Source organism: Thermochaetoides thermophila (assembly GCF_000221225.1).
Source record: "Thermochaetoides thermophila DSM 1495 unplaced genomic scaffold scf7180000011818, whole genome shotgun sequence".
Classification (NCBI taxonomy): domain Eukaryota; kingdom Fungi; phylum Ascomycota; class Sordariomycetes; order Sordariales; family Chaetomiaceae; genus Thermochaetoides; species Thermochaetoides thermophila.
Window position 1 is genome coordinate 326,610 of NW_006383034.1, and position 23,313 is coordinate 349,922.

At 53.2% G+C, this 23,313-nt stretch overlaps 5 protein-coding genes across 5 annotated transcripts; 4 read left to right on the forward strand and 1 right to left on the reverse strand.

Moving 5' to 3' along the window:
- Nucleotides 1-696: 696 nt before the first annotated feature.
- On the forward strand, nucleotides 697-4,438 carry CTHT_0041190 (nitrite reductase-like protein; the record flags this gene model as incomplete). The annotated part of the gene is made up of 4 exons (XM_006694462.1): nucleotides 697-767; nucleotides 828-978; nucleotides 1,035-3,037; nucleotides 3,130-4,438. The coding sequence occupies 4 exons, from the start codon at nucleotides 697-699 to the stop codon at nucleotides 4,436-4,438; spliced, it is 3,534 nt and encodes a 1,177-aa protein (XP_006694525.1).
- Nucleotides 4,439-4,837: 399 nt separating this feature from the next.
- Nucleotides 4,838-7,817, reverse strand: CTHT_0041200 (putative K(+)/H(+) antiporter protein; the record flags this gene model as incomplete). The annotated part of the gene is made up of 6 exons (XM_006694463.1): nucleotides 4,838-6,334; nucleotides 6,386-6,723; nucleotides 6,783-7,299; nucleotides 7,375-7,448; nucleotides 7,507-7,608; nucleotides 7,664-7,817. The coding sequence occupies 6 exons, from the start codon at nucleotides 7,815-7,817 to the stop codon at nucleotides 4,838-4,840; spliced, it is 2,682 nt and encodes an 893-aa protein (XP_006694526.1).
- Nucleotides 7,818-10,499: 2,682 nt separating this feature from the next.
- CTHT_0041210 (uncharacterized protein) lies at nucleotides 10,500-12,370 on the forward strand (the record flags this gene model as incomplete). Its single annotated transcript, XM_006694464.1, has 3 exons — nucleotides 10,500-10,830; nucleotides 11,045-12,229; nucleotides 12,321-12,370. The coding sequence occupies 3 exons, from the start codon at nucleotides 10,500-10,502 to the stop codon at nucleotides 12,368-12,370; spliced, it is 1,566 nt and encodes a 521-aa protein (XP_006694527.1).
- Nucleotides 12,371-14,915: 2,545 nt separating this feature from the next.
- On the forward strand, nucleotides 14,916-16,195 carry CTHT_0041220 (putative cell differentiation protein; the record flags this gene model as incomplete). Its single annotated transcript, XM_006694465.1, has 4 exons — nucleotides 14,916-15,267; nucleotides 15,348-15,503; nucleotides 15,563-15,938; nucleotides 16,009-16,195. 4 exons carry the CDS (start codon nucleotides 14,916-14,918, stop codon nucleotides 16,193-16,195), a joined length of 1,071 nt encoding a protein of 356 aa, XP_006694528.1.
- Nucleotides 16,196-19,561: 3,366 nt separating this feature from the next.
- On the forward strand, nucleotides 19,562-21,971 carry CTHT_0041230 (uncharacterized protein; the record flags this gene model as incomplete). Its single annotated transcript, XM_006694466.1, has 3 exons — nucleotides 19,562-20,167; nucleotides 20,224-20,754; nucleotides 20,853-21,971. The coding sequence occupies 3 exons, from the start codon at nucleotides 19,562-19,564 to the stop codon at nucleotides 21,969-21,971; spliced, it is 2,256 nt and encodes a 751-aa protein (XP_006694529.1).
- Between the last annotated feature and the right edge of the window lie 1,342 nt (nucleotides 21,972-23,313).

Consider the following 23,313-nt stretch of genomic DNA (forward strand, 5'->3'; position numbering starts at 1 on the left):
ATCTCCGCGGACATACCTAACCAGGAAGAAGGCCCCCGAATATACAACACCCGATTGGCTGGAGCCCTCCTCTTATCAGCAAAAACTCGGCTATCTCCATCCACCTACCCCTTATCTCGTCCACATTTAACTGCTTTACCATAAAAGCTATGTTCTGTTCACACTGACCAAAGTTTTGCCAATCCGCCGTGGAGATGCAAGGGCATGAACACACTGGTACAACGATACCTGGCATCCCGGCGGTGCAGGCATCTCCGCTGAGGAATGGCCGGAGATGCAAACGACGTATGCCCGCGGGTTGTTTTATATCAGGTTACTTATGTGGACACATTGTTACCATGCCGATGGTGAGAGAGATTGATGGAGGAGTGAGTGTTTGCTCGGAGATTTGTAAGTCATATATATGTATGTGAGGACCTATCTATAACATTTTCGTGGAGGTAGCGGTGGGATGGGGTCAGCGATAGAGCGATGCTCTTCTGTTACTTGTAGACTGCAGCTCCATAGATGCCTTTCTAACTTTACTCTCATTTCGCGGCATTTCCTGACTGCAGAGTTTCTCTACTTTCCTCCTCCGGATCTTTTTTTTTACAAAAAAAAAAAAAAAAGAGCGAAGGATCGTTCCAGGAGTAGCAACCATCTGCCGTTATCTGTCTGATTCATCTCTAGCTGCTCACCAGCACCACAGAGCCCAGCATGGCCGTGATGCCCCAAAGCCAAAAGACGATCGTTGTTGTCGGCCTGGGAATGGTCGGCATCAGCTTCATGTATGTCCTCATATGTCTTGTCGCCCTCAGGAATGGGTAGACTGGCTAACATCCTTCTAGAGAAAAACTCCTGAAGCTCGACGTTCGCACACGCCAGTACAACATTATCGTCTTTGGCGAAGAACCGCACGTAGCATACAACCGCGTCGGCCTAACCACCTTCTTCGAGCACCGTAAGGTCGAGAACCTGTATCTCAACCCCGCGGAATGGGTACGTCCCTATTTCCCCCTCTCACGGCCCATTCCGATGTGCTAACATCGAACAAGTACACCTCCATCCCCGATAACGCCCTCACATACCACATTTCTACACCTGTAACAGCCATCAATCCAATTTCCAAAACAATAACTACTTCAACCGGCACCACCGTACCATATGACATCCTGGTTCTAGCAACCGGCTCAAACGCGGCCCTGCCCCGTAACACCCCTGGCATTGACGCCCGCGGGGTTTTTGTCTACCGTACGGTCGCCGATCTTGAGGCCCTCATCACACACTCCCAGCAACTTCTCCCCTCACAGGATCAGGAAAAGGTCGGTGCGGTAGTAGGAGGCGGACTCCTCGGCCTCGAAGCCGCGAAAGCCCTACTCGACCTACAAACGTATGACCGCGTCGTCGTTGTTGAGCGTAATGGCTGGGTGCTCGCACGTCAGCTGGACGGGGATGCGGGCGCTCTAGTGGTCGAGAAGGTCCGGCAGTTGGGGGTTGAGGTATTGTTAGAGAAGAGGGTAGCTTGTGTTGAGACAGATGAGGGAATTAACGTGACGGGATTGAGATTCGAAGATGGAACGGCACTAAGGTGTCAAACTGTGGTGTTTGCGACTGGAATCAGGCCGAGGGATGAGCTTGCGAGAACGGCTGGGCTTGCTGTTAGCGAGTCCGGGGGGATTGTGGTCGACTCGCAGTTAAGGACGAGTACCCGAGATGTGTATGCTATTGGGGAGTGTGCTAGCTGGGAGGGACAGACGTTTGGGTTGATCGCCCCTGGTGTTGAGATGGCGGATGTGTTGGCATGGAACCTGACACAAGCTGCTGAGCATGGTGGGCAGGAGAGATCCTTCAGCCAGCCAGACTTAAGCACCAAACTCAAGCTTTTGGGTGTCGAGGTTGCCAGCTTCGGGGATTACTTCGCCGACCGCGATGGACCAAGGAGGCTGCCCGAGCAAAGGGGACGCAAAAAGGGGGAGACCGGGACAACATGCAACAACACCAAAGTCAAAGCCCTAACCTACCGCGACCCCTTCCAGCACATCTACAAAAAGTACATCTTCACCTCTGATGGCAAGTACCTCCTCGGCGGCATGATGATCGGTGACACGCAGGACTACGTCAAGCTAGTCCCCCTAGCCAAAAACCTCAAACCCCTAGACACCCCGCCAGCCGAACTCATCCTAGGCAGCTCCAGCAAGAAGGACTCAGACGGTACAGACGACCTCCCCGACGACACCCAAGTCTGCAGCTGCCACAACGTAACCAAAGGCGCCATCGTCTCTGCCGTGCGCGACGGCACAGCAACGACCCTCTCGACCCTCAAATCCTGCACCAAAGCCGGCACCGGCTGCGGCGGGTGCATGCCGCTCGTCACAACCATCTTCAACAAGACCATGGCCTCTCTGGGCAACGCGGTGTCTAATCACATCTGCGCACACATCCCACGCTCGCGCGCCGAGCTCTACCACATCGTCATGGTCAAGCAGCTCAAGACCTTCGCCGAAGTGATGACCGCCGCGGGAACAGACCCTCAGAGCATGGGTTGCGAGATCTGCAAGCCGGCGGTGGGCAGCATCCTGTCCAGCTTGTGGAACGGACATGTAATGTCGCGTCCGCTGCACGGGTTGCAGGACACGAACGACCGGTTTTTGGCCAACATTCAGAGGGATGGCAGTTTCAGCGTTGTGCCGCGCGTGCCTGGAGGGGAAATAACACCAGAGAAGTTGATCGTCCTGGGCGAGGTGGCGCGCGAGTACGGGCTGTATACCAAGATCACGGGCGGGCAACGGATTGATCTTTTTGGGGCCCGCAAGCAGGACTTACCGGCGATTTGGAAGAAGTTGGTCGATGCGGGCATGGAGAGTGGGCATGCGTATGCCAAGGCGTTGAGGACGGTGAAAAGCTGTGTAGGGTCGACGTGGTGTCGGTATGGGATTGGTGATAGCGTGGGCATGGCGATAAGGCTAGAGGAGAGGTATAAGAGTATTAGGGCGCCGCATAAGATTAAGGGAGGCGTGAGTGGGTGTGTGAGAGAGTGTGCGGAGGCTCAGAGCAAAGAGTGAGTAACTTTATTTCACCCGTTACTCCTGAGGTGTTTACCTTGGGTCCCAACCCCCAACCCCCGAGTTCGGTACACTGACAATCATCTAGCTTCGGCCTCATCGCCACAGACAAAGGTTTCAATATCTACGTCGGAGGGAACGGCGGTGCCAAGCCTCGTCATGCCGAACTCCTGGCGAAGGATGTTCCTCCAACAGAGGTCATTCCTATCCTTGACCGGTACCTCATGTTCTACATTCGGACTGCCGATAGACTCCAACGCACGGCACGCTGGATCGAGTCTCTTCCTGGCGGGATCAACTACCTCCGTGATGTTGTGCTGAAGGATTCCTTAGGCCTGGCAGCCGAGCTCGAGTCGCAGATGCAGGACTTGGTCGACTCATACTTTGATGAGTGGGCAGAAGCCGTCAAGGATCCAGAGCTCGCGGCTAAGTTCGCTCAGTTTTCGAACGCCAAAGATGGACAAGACACTGTGGAGAGGGAAGACGAGCGAGGGCAGAAGAGGCCGGCGTGGTGGCCGAAGCAAGCAGTCACCACTACAACGACTACTATTGCAGTGTCTCAATCCGACGCGGCACGTGGCGAAGAAGCACGCTCGTCAGTCTCAGATTCGTCATCCGACTCGGCAACCCTCAAATCTTCGTCCTCATCGGACTCCCTCTCCTCTGCAACGACAGTATCTACCTCTCCCCCTCCCTCATCAGACTCACTCGAGCCCCCTAATCAAATCCCCTTTTCATCACTCCGCACCCACTGGTCCTCAACAACATGGATGCCCCTCATCCCGGCCTCACACTTTGACGGCGCCGACGACCTTCCCAACGGCATCAGCGCGACAATCCGGGTCTCTGATACTCAACTTGCCATCTTTCGCGTCCGTGGTCGCTACTACGCGACCCAGCAGATGTGCCCTCATAAACGGGCCTTTGTGCTTTCCGACTCACTTGTCGGAACCAACCCTCCTTCCGAGGAGAAGCAAGAAGGGGAGGTATACATCGCCTGCCCTCACCATAAGACTCCGTTCTCTCTTCCCACAGGGGCATGTCTCACCTCAACGGGCAATAACCCTAACGAGAGCATGTCTATCGCAACGTTCGATGTGGAAGAGCGCGAAGATGGTATGGTGTATGTCAAACTACCACCGCTAGACGAGCTAGATGCTGCGCTTGGAACATCGCGATGGATCGTTCGCAGAGGGGAGACTGGCGCCGCACAGCTTGAAGAGATGGACCAGAAGTTTGGAGGGTTTGGAGACGGTCGATGGAAGAGGCCTGCAGCTGTGGTGAGAGGAAGGGCCAGGAAGCCAGAATTGAGACAGAAGAAAGAGAAGGATGAGAAAGGCGTCGAAATGATAGTAGAAGGAGGTTGTGGGGGATGTGGGGGAACTCCAGATTGGTAGAAGATAGTCGTTTTAGTTGATTCCTGTACTCTCTTCCCCCCCTTCCCCCTTCCCTTTTTTTTTTTTTTTTTTGAGATACGAGTCAAGAGTTGATAGAACCCTGTGCATTGATTAACTTGGCATTGTATCATGTATTTCCAAAGATCAGACGCTCAATCCCAGGCGAGAGCCAGAACCTAGTTGCGAAAACACCTATTTTAAAAACCACAAGCGTGAGGAACCGAGACGTATTCCCAATAGTCATTACCAATCATACAAGAAAATGCCCCATGCATAACAACGCTCCATACTCCTAGACGCCAACCATCCGAACTCGTCAAGAGAGATAGCCAATAAGTAAAAACCAAAACCCTTCTACAAAATGCCAACCAAAAAGACTTTATCCAAAAGCAACAAGACTCAATTATCCAACCCCTTACCGCCAGCTTGCACAACCAGAACACTAGCCTTGACTCCGGCAGCGACAAGTTGCTCCGCAACAGTGCCGATAGTCTTCTTTAGATCCAGTCCCCCACCGACTGTGCTGCTAGAAGCACCGCTCTCGGCACTAACCTCCCCTGGGACACTACTCTCATCCAGCCGGGCATTCCGCCGACCTAGCACGACCACATCACCCGCATTCTTAGGCCTCTGGCCGACGGACTTCTGGGCGAGAGCCACAACCTCAGTGGGCGCGGCGGTAGGACTGGAGACACGCTCCTCGGTGACAACGATGCGACTCGCGACGTCTGCAGGAAGTGAGGAGTGAATGCTAGTGAGCAGGGCAAGATCCTGCTCATCCTGCACCACCTCGTCGTTTGTGCCGGCACCGATGCTAGTGCCGGTTGCCGGCCTAGTTCCGCTGCCGTCGGTACTTTGCGACTGAAGCTTCAACACGGGCCAGATGATTCGCGCAACGGTGACGGTAACATGCTGATTCTTGGCTAACTGGAAGACGAGCCGCAGGGCAGCGCGGTCATCGGGGCCGCCAAAGAAGGGAACGAAGATATGGTGGTCTTTATGAGGAGCCGGTAGCGCAGGGGGTTCGTGATGGCTTCGGATCGAGATGTTGCTCTTGCTACGGATCAGAGAAGGCCGTTCGGTAGTGGGCTTGGTGACACCGCCAAAGCCATTGTCGATAAAGATACCGGTTGTGCAAACCCGGACAGCCTGTTGAAAGGTTTGGTTGATGAAGTCAAGGTGGGCGCTTGACCTGAACCGCTCGCTGGCGCTGGCAGCCATGAGGAACGACTGATCTTCGGAGACGGTTCCATACTCGCCCCATGGAATTAGAGCAAAATCGGCAGAGACATCGGATGCCTGGCTAATGAGTGTCTCGGCGTATGAGTCAGTGGGCACGACTGCCACCCGACCGGAAACCGCGACATCGTGGAGCTGAGAGAAGGTCTTGAAGGCGTTGACAACAGGATCGCGCTGGGAATAGAAGTCCTCACCCTCGGTAAGATGCATGACAGACGATGTACGGTCTGTGAGCTCGATAACCCGCAGACCATACACCTCAAGGGGGCGCTTCTTGATCGGAAGTTCCTGGCCGGATGACGAATCCCCAGACGCATCTTTCTCCTTGTGAACGGACGTGCGTGTCGGGTCCGAACCAAGAAGGGTGATAAATGTAAACAAGCTGGGCAGGCTGTCCAATCGGAGGTGAACCATGAGTCGCCGAATCTGAGATTCTTCGCCCTTCTTCGGCATATCCTCGTGGCTCGAGTCAGAGTGGACGAGAGGATTGCCATCCCAGTCAATCTCGCCACGCCTCCATCTCTCAACCTTTTTCTGGTACCATGGAGGATACAGGGCCTTGGTAAGAGGGGTTGTGGCGATAGTCGTGACCAGAGCCATCACGACGAACATACTGAAGGTCGTTTCCGACAAGATACCAGCTTGCAAGCCGATGTTCTGACGGGTCAGTCTCCATAGTCATCCGTGCTGTAGTTTACCAGTACTTACCAAGACAATGAGCTCAACCAAGCCCTTGCAGCTCATCAGGCTACCAATGGCGAAGCTCTCGCGCCACAAGAGCTTGTTTAGCTTAGCGGCAAGCGTACCACCAGCGATCTTGCCCACGAAGGCGATAATGATGACGGCGATGGTGTATCCCCACGTCAGACCGTCTTTCAAGAGACCCAAATTAGTGTTCAGACCAGAAAGAGCAAAATAGAGAGGCAAGAACAAGACCGAGATCAGATCCTCAATCTTCTCGGTCAGCTTAATGGCAAAACCGCCATCGTGAGGGCAGATTAAGCCGGCCAAAAATGCGCCGAAGATGGGATGCACGCCAATAGCTCCTAAAAAAAAGTATGAGCGACTTGGCAGTGATTTGAGCTCGTGTTCGCTTGACACTTACCAGTAAACCAAGCCGAAGCTAGCACCATGAGCATGGTCAAGGCGACCATTCCCTGCGTAGGACCGCTCTGCAGACTTCCAGTTCGGCGCAGCAGCCACATAAAAGGGGGCCGAACGACGAAGACAAGCAGCAGGGTCCAGCCAATGCAACAGAGCAGAGCCCAGAGGGCGGACAAACCGCTGCTGTTGTTGACTAGCGCAACGCAGAGGGCGAGCAGCACCCAGCCGGTGACGTCGTTGCCAATGCCTGCAGCCAAGACTGTGACACCGACGCTGGAACGCAGCAGGTTCAGCTCAGACAGGATACGGCACAGCACTGGGAAGGCAGTAATAGCCAAAGCAGTGCCAACGAAGAGTCCGAACACGCCAAAGCCGATGGGCTTCTCGGCAACACCCTCATGGAACTCCTTGTAGAGTCCATAGGCAATACCAAAGCCCAAAGCAAAGGGTATGGCCATACCTGCCAGACCGACGCTAAGAGCCGCTTTCCAGTTCTGAGTGAACATACGCATGTCAACCTGGCATGCTGGTTAGCGTAGGGCCTACTACTAGACATTCATTTAAGTTTGGCTTGATCTTGCCTCCAGAGCAACTAAGAACAAAAAGACAATGAGACCCAAGTTTGCCACATTATTGAAAACGGGCATGGACTCCGGGGGAAATATTGCTGGCAAGCATGTGTCAGAATATTTGATGACATTGAGGGATCAGCGTCATCAACATACTCTCTCTGAAGTTAGGGATGCGCATCATGACAGTCGGACCCAAGAGAATACCGCCAATTACCTCGGCGATGACTCGAGGTTGGTTGATCAGCCGGAGAGGGTCTGGGAGAGAGTCAGTAACTAGCAGGACGGTTTGAACAAGTTGAGGTCAACCCACAGTGAAGCAGTTGGCAGAAAATGATAACGATGGCGGCCTGAACGATGAACAAGGCGATGGGGTTTCCCGGGCTGTACTGGACCGGGTTGACGCCCTCCAAGATGCCGGCCTGGGGAGGGACCCCGGTCCCGTTGCCCGAGACGTCGCCGGCCATCGGACGAGACTCACGAAGCTGGCGTTGAGGATAATATGCCCAACAATGAGGATAGAGGTCCAGAAGGTGGGCGTCTAGGTGAGCTTGGACAGGACAAGACCCAGTGGGTTGGACGTTCAGGTATGCGGGTCGACACCGCTGATATCCAAGGCAAATGACAGCAATGACGACAATGACGATGATGATCTATAAAGGGTCGAGGAACGGCCCGGAAGGACGGTGGGCTTTGAGAGGGTACTGGGGATCACACAACACGAAGTCTCGCAGCACAACAGGAAGCAAGCAGACCGCCACTGGCTAAGTATGAAAGGCAGTTAGGATGGAGAGCTTGGACAATGAGGCTTGGAGGCTCGCCGGCTAGCTGTCTGCAAGGGCGGATGTCGCAATGCAGGGCCAGAGCGGACTACCAATGCAGATGCATCCGACTGGGGTCATGGTTGGCTCCCTGATCTACCGCAGAGGCAAGATATGTGAGGGGATGGCTGGACGATGGGATGAAGGCCGATGCGCGTCCAGCTCCACGTGATAACACTCCCAGCGCGTTTCACCCCATCATCGTCGATGTTTTATTTGGAAAATAAGCTTGTTGCAACGAATGCAATGACACAATCTCCGCCGATATGGGTGGGAATTATGTTTGGCTAGCCCCATGGCTCTTGTTCCAACCACCCCTCCCCCCCCAAACACCCATGACGATCATGTCTTGGTGTTTGTTGGTGGTTGGTGGCTGGGTGTGGTTGGATCCGCCTTTGCGTCTTGAAACGTCCACATCGCGGCGGGCAAAAGGCGACTCCGGCGGCGCACGTGGGGCGAGCTCCCTCACAAAGCAGAAGAGCATTTTCACCTGCCGTCACAGTCAGCTTGGTTGGTCCAGCTCGCACCTGCTTGCTTGGGTGCTGAGCCCCCCTGCTGATGAGCTCGTTTCCGGTTTGCCTACCTTGATAGCCTTGGATGTTTCCAGGATTCAGTCTTTGTTCACCGGCAGGCAGACTGTCCTGCTGACCGCCTGGGCCAGAACGCGCCTTCCACGGCTTGGCGGCCAAGCAGGGAGTCTTCTTCAAGCTGTTATCCAATCGTGCAATTGTACCTGCCCGAGCATACTGTTGGGAAATTACACTTCCATGCAGGGAAAGTTTTGTCGGATAATTGCCGCATCGCTGTTTACCTCTCTCAACTTCAGCCTATCAAGGTACTGCTGTGTTTCGGTCGTGGTCGAGCCATCGAAAGACCTCCATAGGCTTGGAAACCTGCGACGTCATCGCGGTGCGTTTCGCTACGGAGGACGGTATCGCACAGATTTGTCGAAGTGCCACGATCGCTAAGGCCGCTTAATGTATGTAGAAGTCTCTCCGCAAAGCCCCTCCGCACACCGTTGCAGATGCTCGCGAGCTAGGGATACCCTTCTTAAAGGGCTCAACTGCGTTAAGAGGCGCTAATAACATTAATGGAATAATTCGCAGGATTCGATCGCTACAGTTAGAATTGACTTAAGCAAATCTTACTTGAGACCCCATCGATCGCAAAAGTCCGACATCTGTCCGCGTCATCCTACAGCGATCCTGTTTTGCGCCAATGCAGCTGTTGATTCCTTGACAAGTATGGGTCTCTGTAGCATAGTTTAAGATCCAGTCTTCCGTAAAGTGGGGGTGGACCCTGAGCTGGACCCTTGACCACTAACTCCGATCCCTGTCAGCCACTGACGCAATGCATTACAACCGAGCTGCACTTCACCCCTGTTCGACTGTCTCATGGACCATGAACATGAGGAGTTTGTGCATGTGATCGCAAGAGGAAATCGATGTGAATGCTTGGTTTTTCAGAGATCAGCAATTCTCTTTATTGTCATTCTCTGGATCCCGGCAAGCTGTCAGGAGCAAGGCGAAGGGATTCAACTTGAGCGTCGGAGAAGGAAAACGGGCTGTCTTCAGGTGAGCTCGCACCAAGTTAATTACAAATAGCGTTGTGAATCGTTGGATGCTGGCTTGCATTGTTGCCGACGTTATGGATTTGGTAAGACAAGCCATGGTAAAGTAGCCGTGCCATACTCCCCGAAACACTTGTCATCCTGTAAGCATGGAATATCTTAGATGTCCCATGTGCCGCATGCTGCAACTAACATCCCAGCACCAGACAGAAGCGTCGATATAAGAAACGGAGGTCAGCTTCTGGCCCTTTCCGGAAATCTTCTAGGATGCTAGTGCCAGTCAATTACTTGGGCTGATCTGGCCGGCGTCGGCCAGACCAGCCAGTCAGACCAAGATTGTTGGTCGGGTTCGACGAGCCGTCTCAAAGTTTTCTTCACAAGTTGTTGATACCTGTGCTAACTTCACAAACCAAGCTGGGACAGAACAGAAGGCCGCCAGGAAGGTCAACAGTAATGTTGTGTTATTTTTGTAGCCAACGAGTAGTGAAATAATGAGCAGTTTGGCATATCAGGATTGTAAATAAGTGTTCTTTCGGGTTTAAGGCAGGCTAACCCTCAAGTGACTCGGTTTGTGCCAGTATCCTCTCTCCCAAATGCTGTCTCTTCTAGTTCTTAGACGAATCAATCGTGTTATTTTCGCTCCTTTCCCCCACCCCCCTTCCTGTTCAAGAGACTTGAGACCGATTCTGGTTCCTGAAGCTTTTGTCGAAGATCTAACCTACTGAGAAAAAGCACAGCAGACCCGGAGTCAAGCCAAGATGCGCCTCGCTAGCCATTTGCCGTCCTATATGACGGCAACTTTTATCTTCTCCATCATCACTCTTAGTGCACCCGTTCAGGCAGAAGGCGTGCCAGGCGCCAGCAATTATTGGCTGAAGCGGTCACTCATCGACATTGGCTTCGTTCCAGGGATGTCAGGGGCAGGTGTGGGCAGTGCTGGGGCCGGAGGAGACGTTGTTGCTGTGGGCGCTTCTGCTGGAACTGGCACGATCTTTAGCACTGGCAGCAGTACAGGCCAGAGCAAAACTCTGATACTATCGCTTGGTTCTTCCGGAATCATAACTCCGGGAGCGCAGCGTGCCTGGGAAGGTAAGTTCAGCATCTAAACTGCTTGTTAACCGTTCCTAAGTCCTGATATGGTACAAAACAGACTTTTCTCAGCCCCCAGTTCTTCTCTTGCCAACAGCTGATTCAACAAAGACCTACCTCGCCATTGGAGTCGAATTGTCATTGGGTTTTCCTTCCGCACTTAATAACCCCCTGTCTATCCTAACAATGGCAACCTCGACAACGACGTTTCTAGCCTACCTTCAAACCGATCTTCGCCCGAAACTTTCTGCCATCGGACAACCAGCGATGTTACTTTCGGAGACAAACCCACTTGTTCCTTTCCAGCTCACTGGCCAGGGGCAAAGCCAGGGTCGGCTGCTGATCATGCTGTTGTTCGTCCAGCCACATCCACTTATCATTGAGGAACGGTTCCGAACTGTGTTTGCGGCTATGGCGACAGATTCGTCTCAACGAGCAAGATTTGGCATCGAGGAGTTTTGCCAAAGTGCCGGGATTACCAATCTGCAGGCTGCAACCTGGGTAGCCATTCAGGGAGGTGGTGTCGCGACAGCAGGAATTGCCGGAGGTGGGGCTGAAAATGGTGTTATGACAGTTGTGACCACTGACATATACGGATTGCCGGTCACGGTACTGTCAACCCTGAAGAATATTGGGAATGCAGGCACTGAAGGTTCAGGTGCTGGCCCTACTGTCACGACCATCACAACTACCGACGCCAATGGCTTACCGGTTCTTATTCCCACCGTACTTACTCCTGCAGCAGCCGGCCTTCCAACTCCAGGGCCTGCTAGAGTATTGACGACCGTAATGTCGACCACTGACTCCAATGGAAACCCATTGGTCTTCACCGCGACCATAGCTCTTCCAGCCGGACCGAACGCCAACGGAACCGGTGCCGTTCCTACCCCATTACCTTCTCCCGTCGCGACACCGGCCATGGCTACTACCGTCCTGACTGTCACAGCTGCCGGCGGCGTTCCAGTGCTGGTTACAACCGTGGTTACCCAGGCGCAAGAAGTTAGCGGCAACGGTGAAAACAATACCAGCAGCGTTGCGAACCCGGGTGTCGGAGGGGAAGGGACGGGAAGCGCGACCCCTGTGCCAATGGTTATCACTACTACCGACACTGCTGGATCGCAGGTCACTATCACGACGCTCACACCGGGCTCTGCGTCCTCGACAGGGTCCATGAGCATCGAAACGGGTATAGAGCTGATTGCTGCTGAGACGTCTTTGACTGGGACTGCTGCACCGTTGTCTGCAACTGACATTGCTGCCATTACTATTGCTAGCGATGGTCTCGTTGGTGGCGATGGTAGTCAAACTGCCGACCAGGAGCAAGTGACTGCTGCCTTAACAAACACCACAACCTCCGATGGCGGAAATGGAAGTTCTGACAAAAGCCTGGACAGTAGTAGTATAATCACAAGTTTAACTGCGGGCACAGGGATAGGTCAAGAATGCCAGCCAACTGCGACTGTGACTGTGACAGTTACCGTCAGCCATAGTGGGGCTGGTTCTAGTGATGGCACAGAAGGAACTGCTACCGCAAGTCTGACCACTGCCTCCAAGAACAATGAGAATGTCACCGGGAGTAATGATGCCACATTAACGAAAAGCCTGACAGAATCGACAGCAACGCCTTTGTCTACGAAAAAGCAGGGTGGTGCAGAAGGAAACCCATGTTCCATATGCGACGACTTCAAAGATGAAGAGGGATCCTCTGAGGACAAGAAGGATGATGAACCAGACAATAATGAAAATTCAGGATGCTCTGCTGGCTGTTCAGGGAAAGGTGGCTGTACCCAGTCAAAAGGATGCTCTGGCTCTAGTAAAGGGAGCTGTGCTGGGTCAAAGCCGGCTGGTTGTCCGGGAAGGGGAAAAGAAGACTCGGACGATGACAGGCCTGGAGCAAATAGTTGTTCTGGCTCAAGTGGCTGTTCTGGTGGCGACGAAAGTAGTTGCTCGATGCCGAAATGTCCCGGCAACAAGGAAGGTTTTTCGAGCGGCAGCAAAGGGAAGTGTTCGTTGTGTGAAGGAGCCGATGGCAAACCCCCCATGCAAGGTGGTCGCTCAAATAATGGCTGCTACCCTTGTGAGCAAAACGATGGAAAGGCTCCGGACAGCAAAAGCTCAGAGGACCAAGGAACTGGTTGCTCAACTTGCGGTAAGGGCGACGATGCTGGCGAATTATCAGCGTGCGATGGATGCTGTTCGAACCAGAACACCTGCCAGACCTGCGAGGACTGTTCAAAAGGCAAGGGTTCATCCCAGAAGAGCTGCCCCAGCGCCGGAGGTTGCTCTGAAGAAAGCCAGCATTCTAGCAAGGAGGACAGACCTGAGAGAGACTGTGCGGCATGTCCATTGCGGAATAATGCTGGATATGACTCCTCGGATTGTCCGGCTTGTCCAGACAATTCTACCTCTAACGGCGGAGGATGCTCCAGTCCGGGTGCCTGCACAGGAGGGAGTGACTCGAGCGATGGCGACGTATCCAGCAGAGGACATTGCGCAACTTGTTCTGCGACTATGAGCAGAACATCGGATGCGGATCAGACGACGCACACTCCCGCGACTTCCGCTTCGACTCCAAAGTCAACCCTAACTCCCGGAGAGGATGCCATCTGCACTGACTGCAACAATGTCGAAAACAGATACGAAACACTAACAACGAGTCAAACCACATTGGAAACGAGTATAACGGCGTCGATCACAAGCCAAATAACCAATGTAGCGCCAACAATTCTCGCTGGCGACTACAACAGCGACACGTCGTTGACCACGAAACTGACTAAGGTTTATCCCCTACCTGAGGGAAACAGCACAAACACAGCTGTCGATGATCCAGCCCAAGCATCAAATGCACAGGTAGGCTCTGACGCCGACGCGATGCCAAACTATGGCACAAGTATGCCAATCGTTGTCATCGCTGGGAGCCAAAAACGGGCGTTGCCAGGGGGAAGCGCTGAACTCCTCATCGTTGCGATTACGATGAGCTTGTGTATGTTTATGTGATGATTTGAGCATGAAACAAGTACTATAGGTGGATTTTGTAAATCAGAAAGAAATACCTATATGGGAATCGGGAGGTGGGAATAGAGTGTAGATCATCATAGAGGTACAGGTATAGACTACTAGACTGGACCAAGGTACGTGAGAAACGGGTTGGACACATTAAGTGTTCGGTAGGTCATTTTCGCATGCTTAATATCGATATCAGTCTCCAAAACGCCGGATCAAAGTGATGGTACATCGCGATACGTGAAACAAGCGTGTCACTTCTTTCTTTGCTTCAAGAGCTGACAGGCGTATTTGACGATGAAAGAAAGCTCGCCTTCGGGCTGACGATCTGCTCGCCAGCTGTCAAACGCTCTGCCACTGTCAGTACGGCTCTTGCCAGCTGGCAGCCTGAAACAAGCACGGTCTTGGGGGGGTCTGCAGCTGGTTGCTTACCCCATACATGGCACGTGCGTGATGATTTCCCCAAAGATGATTCGCCCGTCATGCTGCGGCTCTCTTTGGTGCCCGTCCTCTTTCCTCTCGAACCCGCGGGAAGTCATCATCCCCCCACCACCAGCCAACCACCCTAAGCATCCAAGCATCCTGGCTTCTGTCTCCCACTTCGCAGCTCTCCCACTTTTCCAAGCAGCACGCTCCCACTTCATCTCCCACTGTTCATCAACGTGTAGTCGACACGGCGACACACGCGCAACCCTATTCAGACCGCAAGCAACAACCGTGTGTATAGACCCTGCGCATGCATACTGTTCCCGCCAAGTAACAGGCGAAGTTGTTCCTGGGACAAGCGACAAGCTGACGATAGACAAACGACTTCCGTTCAAGACAAAAGACAATACCAACCACGTGCAACTGCTGATTCCGTCCGGCTTCTGGTCATTCATCGTTTCTCTATTGTCTATTGTCTATTGTGCGCCGGCATACACACTAGCCGCACCATACCAGTTATTTAATCCATAATCCGCAACCCATCCATCCTTCTTCCGTCGCAAACCTATTAACCCGTTCCGTCCGTTCTCGATTCTCGGATCTAGACTTTTCCACACTTTCTCTTCCACGCATCTACCAGGGACACGCCAGCCAAGATGATGCCAAATCCTCATGCCGTCTACGGCCACCACCAGTACCCCCAGGCCGAGTCAGCCTGGAACTATCCCCAGACGACGCATACCCACCATGCCCAAGCTGCCGCTGCGGCTGCTACCGTCGCCCAGCAGCAGCATTACAATCGTCTCGCTGGCGCCCACAACAGCGTTGGCGCCTTGGCCCAGACTCATGGCCCGGACCCCTCGCTGGACGTTTCCGATGAGAACAGGCGGACCCTGCAGTACATCGCCGACCTCTTGAACGAGAACACTCGCGAAGCTGCTCTATTGGAGCTGAGCAAGAAGCGCGAGCAGGTTCCCGAGCTGGCTTTGATCTTGTGGCACTCGTTCGGTACGACCGTCTCCTGTCTCCTGCCGTTTTTGCGTGACGTGCGTCTACGTGTGTGTACGGAATATGCTTACACCATCCAGGGGTCATGACGTCGCTGCTCCAAGAGATCATCAGCGTCTACTCGCTGTTGAGCCCCTCGCAGTTGACCGCCGCTGCTTCTAACCGCGTCTGCAATGCCTTGGCTCTCTTGCAGTGCGTCGCGTCGCACAACGAGACCAGGACCCTGTTCCTCAATGGTATGCAGGCTTCTATGGCAATTTTGGCAGCCCTGTCTCAGCTAACCCGCCTCCTGTAGCCCACATCCCTCTGTTCCTCTATCCCTTCCTCAACACGACTTCTAAGTCAAGGCCGTTCGAGTACCTGCGCTTGACTTCTCTTGGTGTCATTGGTGCGCTCGTGAAGAATGACTCGTCGGAGGTGATTAACTTTCTCCTGACAACCGAGATCATTCCGCTTTGCTTGCGCATTATGGAGACTGGCTCTGAGCTGAGCAAGACTGTCGCCATTTTCATCGTACAGAAGATTCTCCTCGATGACAATGGCCTGAACTACATCTGCGCCACCTACGAGCGCTTTTATGCTGTCGGCACGGTCCTGAGCAACATGGTGGCCCAGCTCGTTGAACAGCAGACTGCTCGTCTACTCAAGCACGTGGTGCGCTGCTTCCTGAGGTAAGTTTTTTTTTTTTTCCCGGTCCATCTTATTCTTTGCTGAGGTGTGCGAAATGCTAACGTAAAGCAGGCTCAGTGACAATGCTCGTGCTCGCGAGGCCTTGCGCCAGTGTCTGCCTGAGCCACTCCGTGACCACACTTTTTCCAACGTCCTCCGCGACGATGCAGCCACCAAGCGCTGCCTGGCACAGCTCCTTATCAACCTGTCTGACAACGGCAATATGATGGAGCCCGCTCCCGGTCAGCTTGGACTGTAGAGCAGCACAACGCCATCCGAGAAATCCCCAGAGACAACAACAACTATAAGCGACACTACAAGCGACAGTGACTATCAGATCAGAGTGCTCAATAGAAGAAGGACGGCGCGCACGCCGAGCTATCGGTACCTTGGCGCTCTGTTCGGCTCGAGCTAGCGGTCTCCGACTACAATTGAGCTTCACTTAGCGTATCTGCAGGGCGGATCACGTTGTTTGAAGGGAATGCAATCATTGGTGATGGGCTGAAAATCGACCTCATCCGATGCACATGCATGACTTGATAAGAGGGTAAATATGTGCATATCGGACACGGGAAGCGATGCTTGTGGGAGATGACTCCTGTGGACGAACGTCGTCATTCGGTCTGGTGTGCATCTGGCGTCGTTTACACGAAGTATAGGCGACTATGTTCCCTCGGGAACATGAACGATGAAATGGAGGATTCATGATCAGAGGGTATTTCTTTTTCTTTGGCACGGTTGGTCATTGGGGGACGGGAAACGGCATGGGGAAAGAGAAAAGTTTCATTATAACGGTTCGGATCTTTCTATTATCGTCATGATACCTCGGATACCTCTCCAGGGTGATGTCTCGGGGCGGACCGGAAATGGAAATGGGATTGGGCATTGTGGTGAAACGGAGTAGTTGGATGATGGCAAACGGTATGGGGTGAGTGGGATTATCAAGAGAGCGCCGAGGAAGCTCTATGAGGGTCTTTCTGCTCGATGCTCTCCTGACATTTCTCCGTCGCTCCCCTGCCTGCCTGCATACCCGTGCATTCGCCTGCCTGGCAAAGCGTGCAAGCAAGTGAGCAAGCGAGCAAGCGGTAGGCGTTACGGAATCGCTTTCATATTGCTATACCTTGCTATTCACATGTCATTATACACTATTTGGTCATTTTGTTGCATTACTCAAGTATATATACATGATATCATCATCTTCTTCTGTTAGTGTGTTAGAATTTTCTGATCTTGGGCTTTCTCATCGGTAAGAGTGTGAGTGCGACAATTTTCTTTTTCTTTTTCTTTTTTTTTTCATGAGAAAAGTGACAGGATCATGGTCGGCCTGAAACTTCGGGCTTCTCTCGCGACGCATCATAGTGATGATCAAGCATCTTCGAAAGTTGGGGAAGAGATGTAAAAAGGACAAAGAAAAAACGGACAAAAAGAAGAATCGACCTGAGTGCTCGCGACCGGTTATGCCGCATGAAGTAGGACAGGTGATGGCCCTCAGGAGTCAGAGGCCTCGCTCGAGTTTGGTTTTTAAAGAGATACGTAGCAAGTCGGACAGAAACATTGTGTTAGACAGATATCCTACTTCCCCCGGGAACCATCGAATGTCTCTTGATCCTCCCCTGAATTGTGAAGCCAGATGGTAGCATGACCAAGGTTTATTTTCAGCATTCAAACGTCTGACTTTGTTCTCTATTTATTCTGTAGACTGTGCCCGATCACGAGCAGAACCGTTGTTGATAAGAGATGGTTATCATTTAAGTAACGGCTGTTCGGTCTGACTAGGGCCTTGAGCACTTTATCTTCCCACAGTCGTGTTTGCTGTCACCCTTCCCCGCATGGCATCACGATTCGCGAAGGGCTTCTTGTTCGTTGGAACCGTGACATGGTGGCATTGGTGTGGGCGCGTATCGGTAATGGTAACAACGATACGTACCGCGGCGTTACAATCCTGCGCAGCTAAGTTACACAAGGTTCGGGATTTCTTCTAGGCTTCCGCTCCAAACCATGACCGGAGGAAGCATCACTCCGTTTCGAAAGCGGGACGTCAAACCTACATTACTTGTTGACCGACTTTTTTTAAAAAAAAAAAGAACAATGCCGCACTTTGCTGGATTGAACTCCAACTCGCACAGATCCAGTCTCCCTTGTAACAGAAATCTAGGTAGGTAGTTTGTAGCATTATAACAAGTTGGTCTCCGCATACCCTACACCACCAAGCACAAAGTTCCCAAAGTAGAATGCATGCATAGGTAAAGGTCAACACCGAATGCAGCCTTGCATACTACACTAAAAGATGGGCACGAGCATCAGGGTATCATCAGCAACGCAGACCCAGTCAGTCGTGTGACTCCCCTTGTCGGCGCCTCCCCTGTTCAAGACGTCATCTCCCCTCTTACCGTGCAGGCCTTAATCCTCTGCTTTTCGTCGTCCATCTTCTGTATCTGTCATTCGGCGTCGAAGAGGTCAACCCTTAAATTACCAGTTCCTAAAACAACTTGGTTTCCTCTGTCCAATAGGAAATCGTGCCCTGGGTTTTGCGGGTGAGGCGCCAGGTACCGCTCGCAGACGAGGGGCGCGCGGGGAACGCTGATTGGGGAACTTTCCCCTCTTGCTCGGGCGCAAGGGGCAGAAGAAGCCCGTAGCGCGCAGTGGATGGCGGCCGCGTGGCCCGGGGGAAGGGGGGGGGGGGGAAGGGAATTCCTCTCTGAATGCTTGGAGGTGGATGGTGGGCTGCCGTTCCCGGCGCCCTCCAACCGCACGTCGCCGAGCGCATGCCAACCCCGGAGCTGAAGCCGGGATTGAGCTTAGCGCGGACGCGACAAGACAATATCTAGTCGAAAGTTGCTACATATTGGACAGTCAAAAAGAAGTTTAATGTTGCTGAGAAGCATGGGAGACCTCTAGAATAGATTGGGCCACAAAACGGGCCACTCTCACGCTCCCTCCCCCCTGAACCTTTAACATTGGGATGACTGGTCAGTGTATAAAAGATAGCGGTGAGGGGGACAAGGAGGAGGGGGAAAGGAAAACGAAGGGAAGTGTGACCTACTTCCCCTCCCGGAGAGCTGTGGACCGGGCGTTACATCACAGACAAGTTTGTCACAAAGGGAAGGCTCGCCGATCATTACACACACGTTGACTTCTCTTTGCGAGTTCGCCGCCCTCGCCGTTGCTTCTTGCTCTTCAGAGTATACTTTCTTAGACTCGCCCGCCGTCCTCGCAGCACTAGCGTGGCCTTGGGACCTGCTTTGTGCGGGGAAGTTGGGCCAAAAACTGTTCGAGGCACGGTCTGGTGCTTCGTCGACGACAGCAGTCAGCAACAATTATAATAATAAGTGCTCGCTTCAGGTCAGGCTCAACGGCTGGCGGCTGGCTGGATTCACACAAACTGTGCTACCCCCCCCCCCCAAGGTGTCTCTCCGATGTCACGGGCTGAAGGACAGTAACTACCTTACCCCTTCGACCTCAGCTTGGCGCCGGTATAAGTCACACAGCATACCTCGGGGCTCCTCTCACGACCTACGTACCTCTCTTATCTCCCAGCTGCCTGGCATACAGGGACGGACAGGACGAAACAACAGCCATGCCTTTCCCTCACCGTCACCGGGGCATACCACCCCCGCGAAGAACCATGGCATCCACCATCTCGGCCATCTCCCTCTTCCTGCTCGCCCTCTTCGCTCTAGCCCATTTCTCCTCCTCCGTCCAAGGGCCCAATCGGCATGTGGCCCGCCTGGCAAAACGCTTTGATCCTGTCGAGCATGATACTCCCATTGTCCCCAAGGCATCTGCCGCTGCTGCCGGCGACAAGTACCTCCTTGGCGTTGGCAAGGCCGATATCACCGGCCCGGTCGTGGAGATCAACTTTGCCGGCTACGCCGACACGGAGCAGAGAGGGACCGGCCTCCGGCAGCGCATTTACTGCCGGGCTTTCATTATTGGGCAGGTGGGCAAGCCGGAGAATCGGTTTGTCTACCTTGTGCTGGACACCATGTCGGGCGACACCGCGGTCCGGAATGGGATTTTGGAGGGACTGGCGAAGTTGGGATCGGAGTATGCGGTCTATGGGAGGAATAACGTTGCCGTTACGGGCACACACTCGCATAGCGGGCCTGGAGGATGGTTTAACTACCTGCTGCCGCAGATCACGAGCTTCGGGTTTGACAAGCAAGGCTATCAGGCTATTGTTGATGGTGCCGTGTTGGCTATCAAGAGGGCTCACGAGTCCTTGCAGGAGGTGAGTTTGCTTGCTTCATAAGAAGGTTTTTGAGATGGAGATGCTGACGAACCCAGGGCTACCTCGACTTCGGCACCACTCGTATCGAGGATGCCAACATCAATCGCAGTCTGTACGCCTACCTTGCCAACCCGGAGGCCGAGCGCGCGCAGTACCCCGACAGTACTGACAAGACGATGACGCTCCTACGCTTCCGTCGCGCCTCAGACCTTAAGGCTATCGGCGTACTGACCTGGTTCGCCGTGCACCCGACCTCCATGCTGGGCAACAACACCCACGTCAGCGGCGACAACAAAGGTGTTGCCGCATACCTGTTTGAGCAGTCGGTCAAGGGCAGCGATGCGGTTGCTGATGGGTTCGTTGCTGGCTTCTCTCAGTCGAATCATGGTGATACCAGCCCGAACGTGCTCGGTGCGTGGTGCGATGATGGGTCAGGGCAGATGTGCGATTTCCAGACCTCGACGTGCTCCGATGGCAAGTCGCAGAAGTGTCACGGGCGCGGGCCGCTGTTCTACAACCTCGATCTTGGTGTGTCGAGCTGCTATGAGCTCGGCCGTCGGCAATTTTTCCCTGCAAAGGAGCTCTTTGTACGTCCTCTCTCTTCCTTCTTAGAAGAACTCACCTTTACTAACTACTCTTTCCCGCGCCCCCCCCTCCTCCGGGGCCCCCTTTTTTTTCAAAACAGCACTCCCTAGACTCCGAATCGACGCCCGTTGTCGGACCAACTGTCCGTGCCTTCCACTACTGGAACGACATGTCCTACTACAAGTTCCCTCTCCCCAACGGCACCATCGTCCAGACCTGCCCCGCGGCACTCGGCCACTCTTTCGCAGCCGGTACCTCCGACTGGCCTGGTGCCTTCGACTTCACCCAGGGCGACTCTGGCGAACCCAACAACCCCTTCTGGTCCGTAGTGGGCGGTCTCCTGCGTACCCCCAGCCACGCACAAAAGGCCTGTCAAGCCCCCAAGCCCATCCTTCTTGATGTGGGCGAAATGACGACCCCTTACGCCTGGACTCCCAATATCATCGACGTCCAGACCCTGCGCGTCGGCCAATTCTTTATCATCGTTTCACCCTCTGAGGTGTGCACCATGGCCGGCCGCCGCTGGCGCAACGCGGTGAAAGCAGCCGCTCAGGAGGCCGGGATGACGGGTGACACCGAGCCGTATGTGGTTATTGCCGGTCCTGCTAACACGTATGCTCACTATGTCACCACCCCCGAGGAATACGCCGTCCAGCGGTACGAGGGCGCGTCTACGCTGTATGGTCAGTGGGAGTTGCCCGCTTACATCAACCTCACGCTGCGCGGCCTTCCTTACTTGGCGCCCACCGCGACGGGTAGCCCGCCGGCCGGCCCAACCCCACCTGATAACCGGGCGAAGTCGCTTAGCTTTATCACGGGCGTTGTGATGGACGGTACGCCGATTGGCAAGAGCTTTGGGCAGTGCATTAAGCAGCCGAGCTCGTCATACTCGAGGGGCGCAGTGGTGAGCGCCACCTTTCAGGGGGCTAATCCGAGGAATAATTTAAGGCTTGAGGGGACGTTTGCGGCGGTTGAGAAGCTTGGTGCTGATGGGAAGACCTGGACAAGGTGGTTGGATGATAAAGATTGGCGGCTGGTGTATACGTGGAAGAGGACGAATGGGGCGTTAGGGTACAGTGAGGTGACGATTACGTGGGAGACGGATGTGGATTTAGATCCTGCAGGAACGTATCGGATCAAGTATTATGGTGATCAGAAGCCGCTGATTGGGAGTATCAAAGCTTTTGAGGGGACGAGCAACTCTTTCACGCTCAATTAGGGTACGGGCTTAGAAGGAGGGTTAATGAGTAATGACTGTACACACACACATATATATATTGATCATGGCATGAGCTGATACGTGGGTTCTTAATCCTATATTGTAATTTCGAAGAGTTCGCCATGACCGCTTAATCATCTTCGGCTTCCCTCCACTTAAATTTTTGTGCTGTTACACCTCAAACATCAGATTCCTGACAACGTCTTCAGCCATGTAAGACACACATCTACACATCTCCTTCATTGCTCCCAAACACGACTGAATCATTTTCCCAAAGTCTCACGTCTACTCTCCTGGCTCTTGACACAATGCCGCAAGGCGGGAAAAACAAACTCGCACATAAACATCTTCCGCAGTGCACCGCGGAGATCTCATGCCCGTGAGAAGCAATACCACACAGGCAGTAGTTGATACGATCAGGTATAGTAGTCGTCCCGTTCTCAAACTCGATAACCCTTTTTTCTCTTATGTCGGAGAATGTGATCGCCATCATCAAAAGAGCGGCAACGATGCCGAACGAGATACCCCCGTGGCATATAGACTGTCCTCATCCAACTCAGTTGTCGTCCGCGGGCCGATTGTTATCGGCCCAACTATGGCAACAATAGCACCCGGTCAAGTGGCCTTCTTTCCACCCTGGGAGGAGGTACGATACAACCCGTACCGCCCCTCTCCCTTATTACGACTTTTACCGTCGTTGTTGGATTGGGGGAAAGGAGGGGGAAGGAGGGGGAAGGAAAGAACAGCTTCCACATAAGCATTATAGGGCATAACAACGGATGGTTTAGTTTTTTTTTTTTTTTTTTTTTTTTTTTGTAGAAAGCGAGCTAGGAATCGGCGTAGTGGTGAACTCATGTCCTTTGATTGAAGAGGGGGTGCCACTTGATCTCCATGAGCAGAGCCAAAGTGACTTTACCATAAAAAAAATGCAATGCTAAAACAGTTCACAATCCCATCAACCAACAAGTGAGTAGCAAAACAACGCCAGGGTATTTCGACTACCTCTACACTTTATTACATTCCCCCCACACCAACCAAATACAGGTCCCAAGACAAAGAGAGTACAAAAGGAAAAACACGATGATGACAATGGACTCCTGTAAACGCAGATAGAAATAAGACATCAAAAAAGAAGAAGAAGAAGAAGAAGAAGAAGAAGAAGAAGAATGAGAAGACCAACTCCATTTTCATCCACACCCTCTCTTTCCATCGTACACTCACTTACTTCCCCAATCCCTCTCCCCCAAACTCAGCAGGCACCCAACCCCGACTCCCCCTCCTTACCCTCCTCCTCTTCTTCCTCCTGGACAAGGATAGATAATAGAGGTAATAAGAAGCAGCC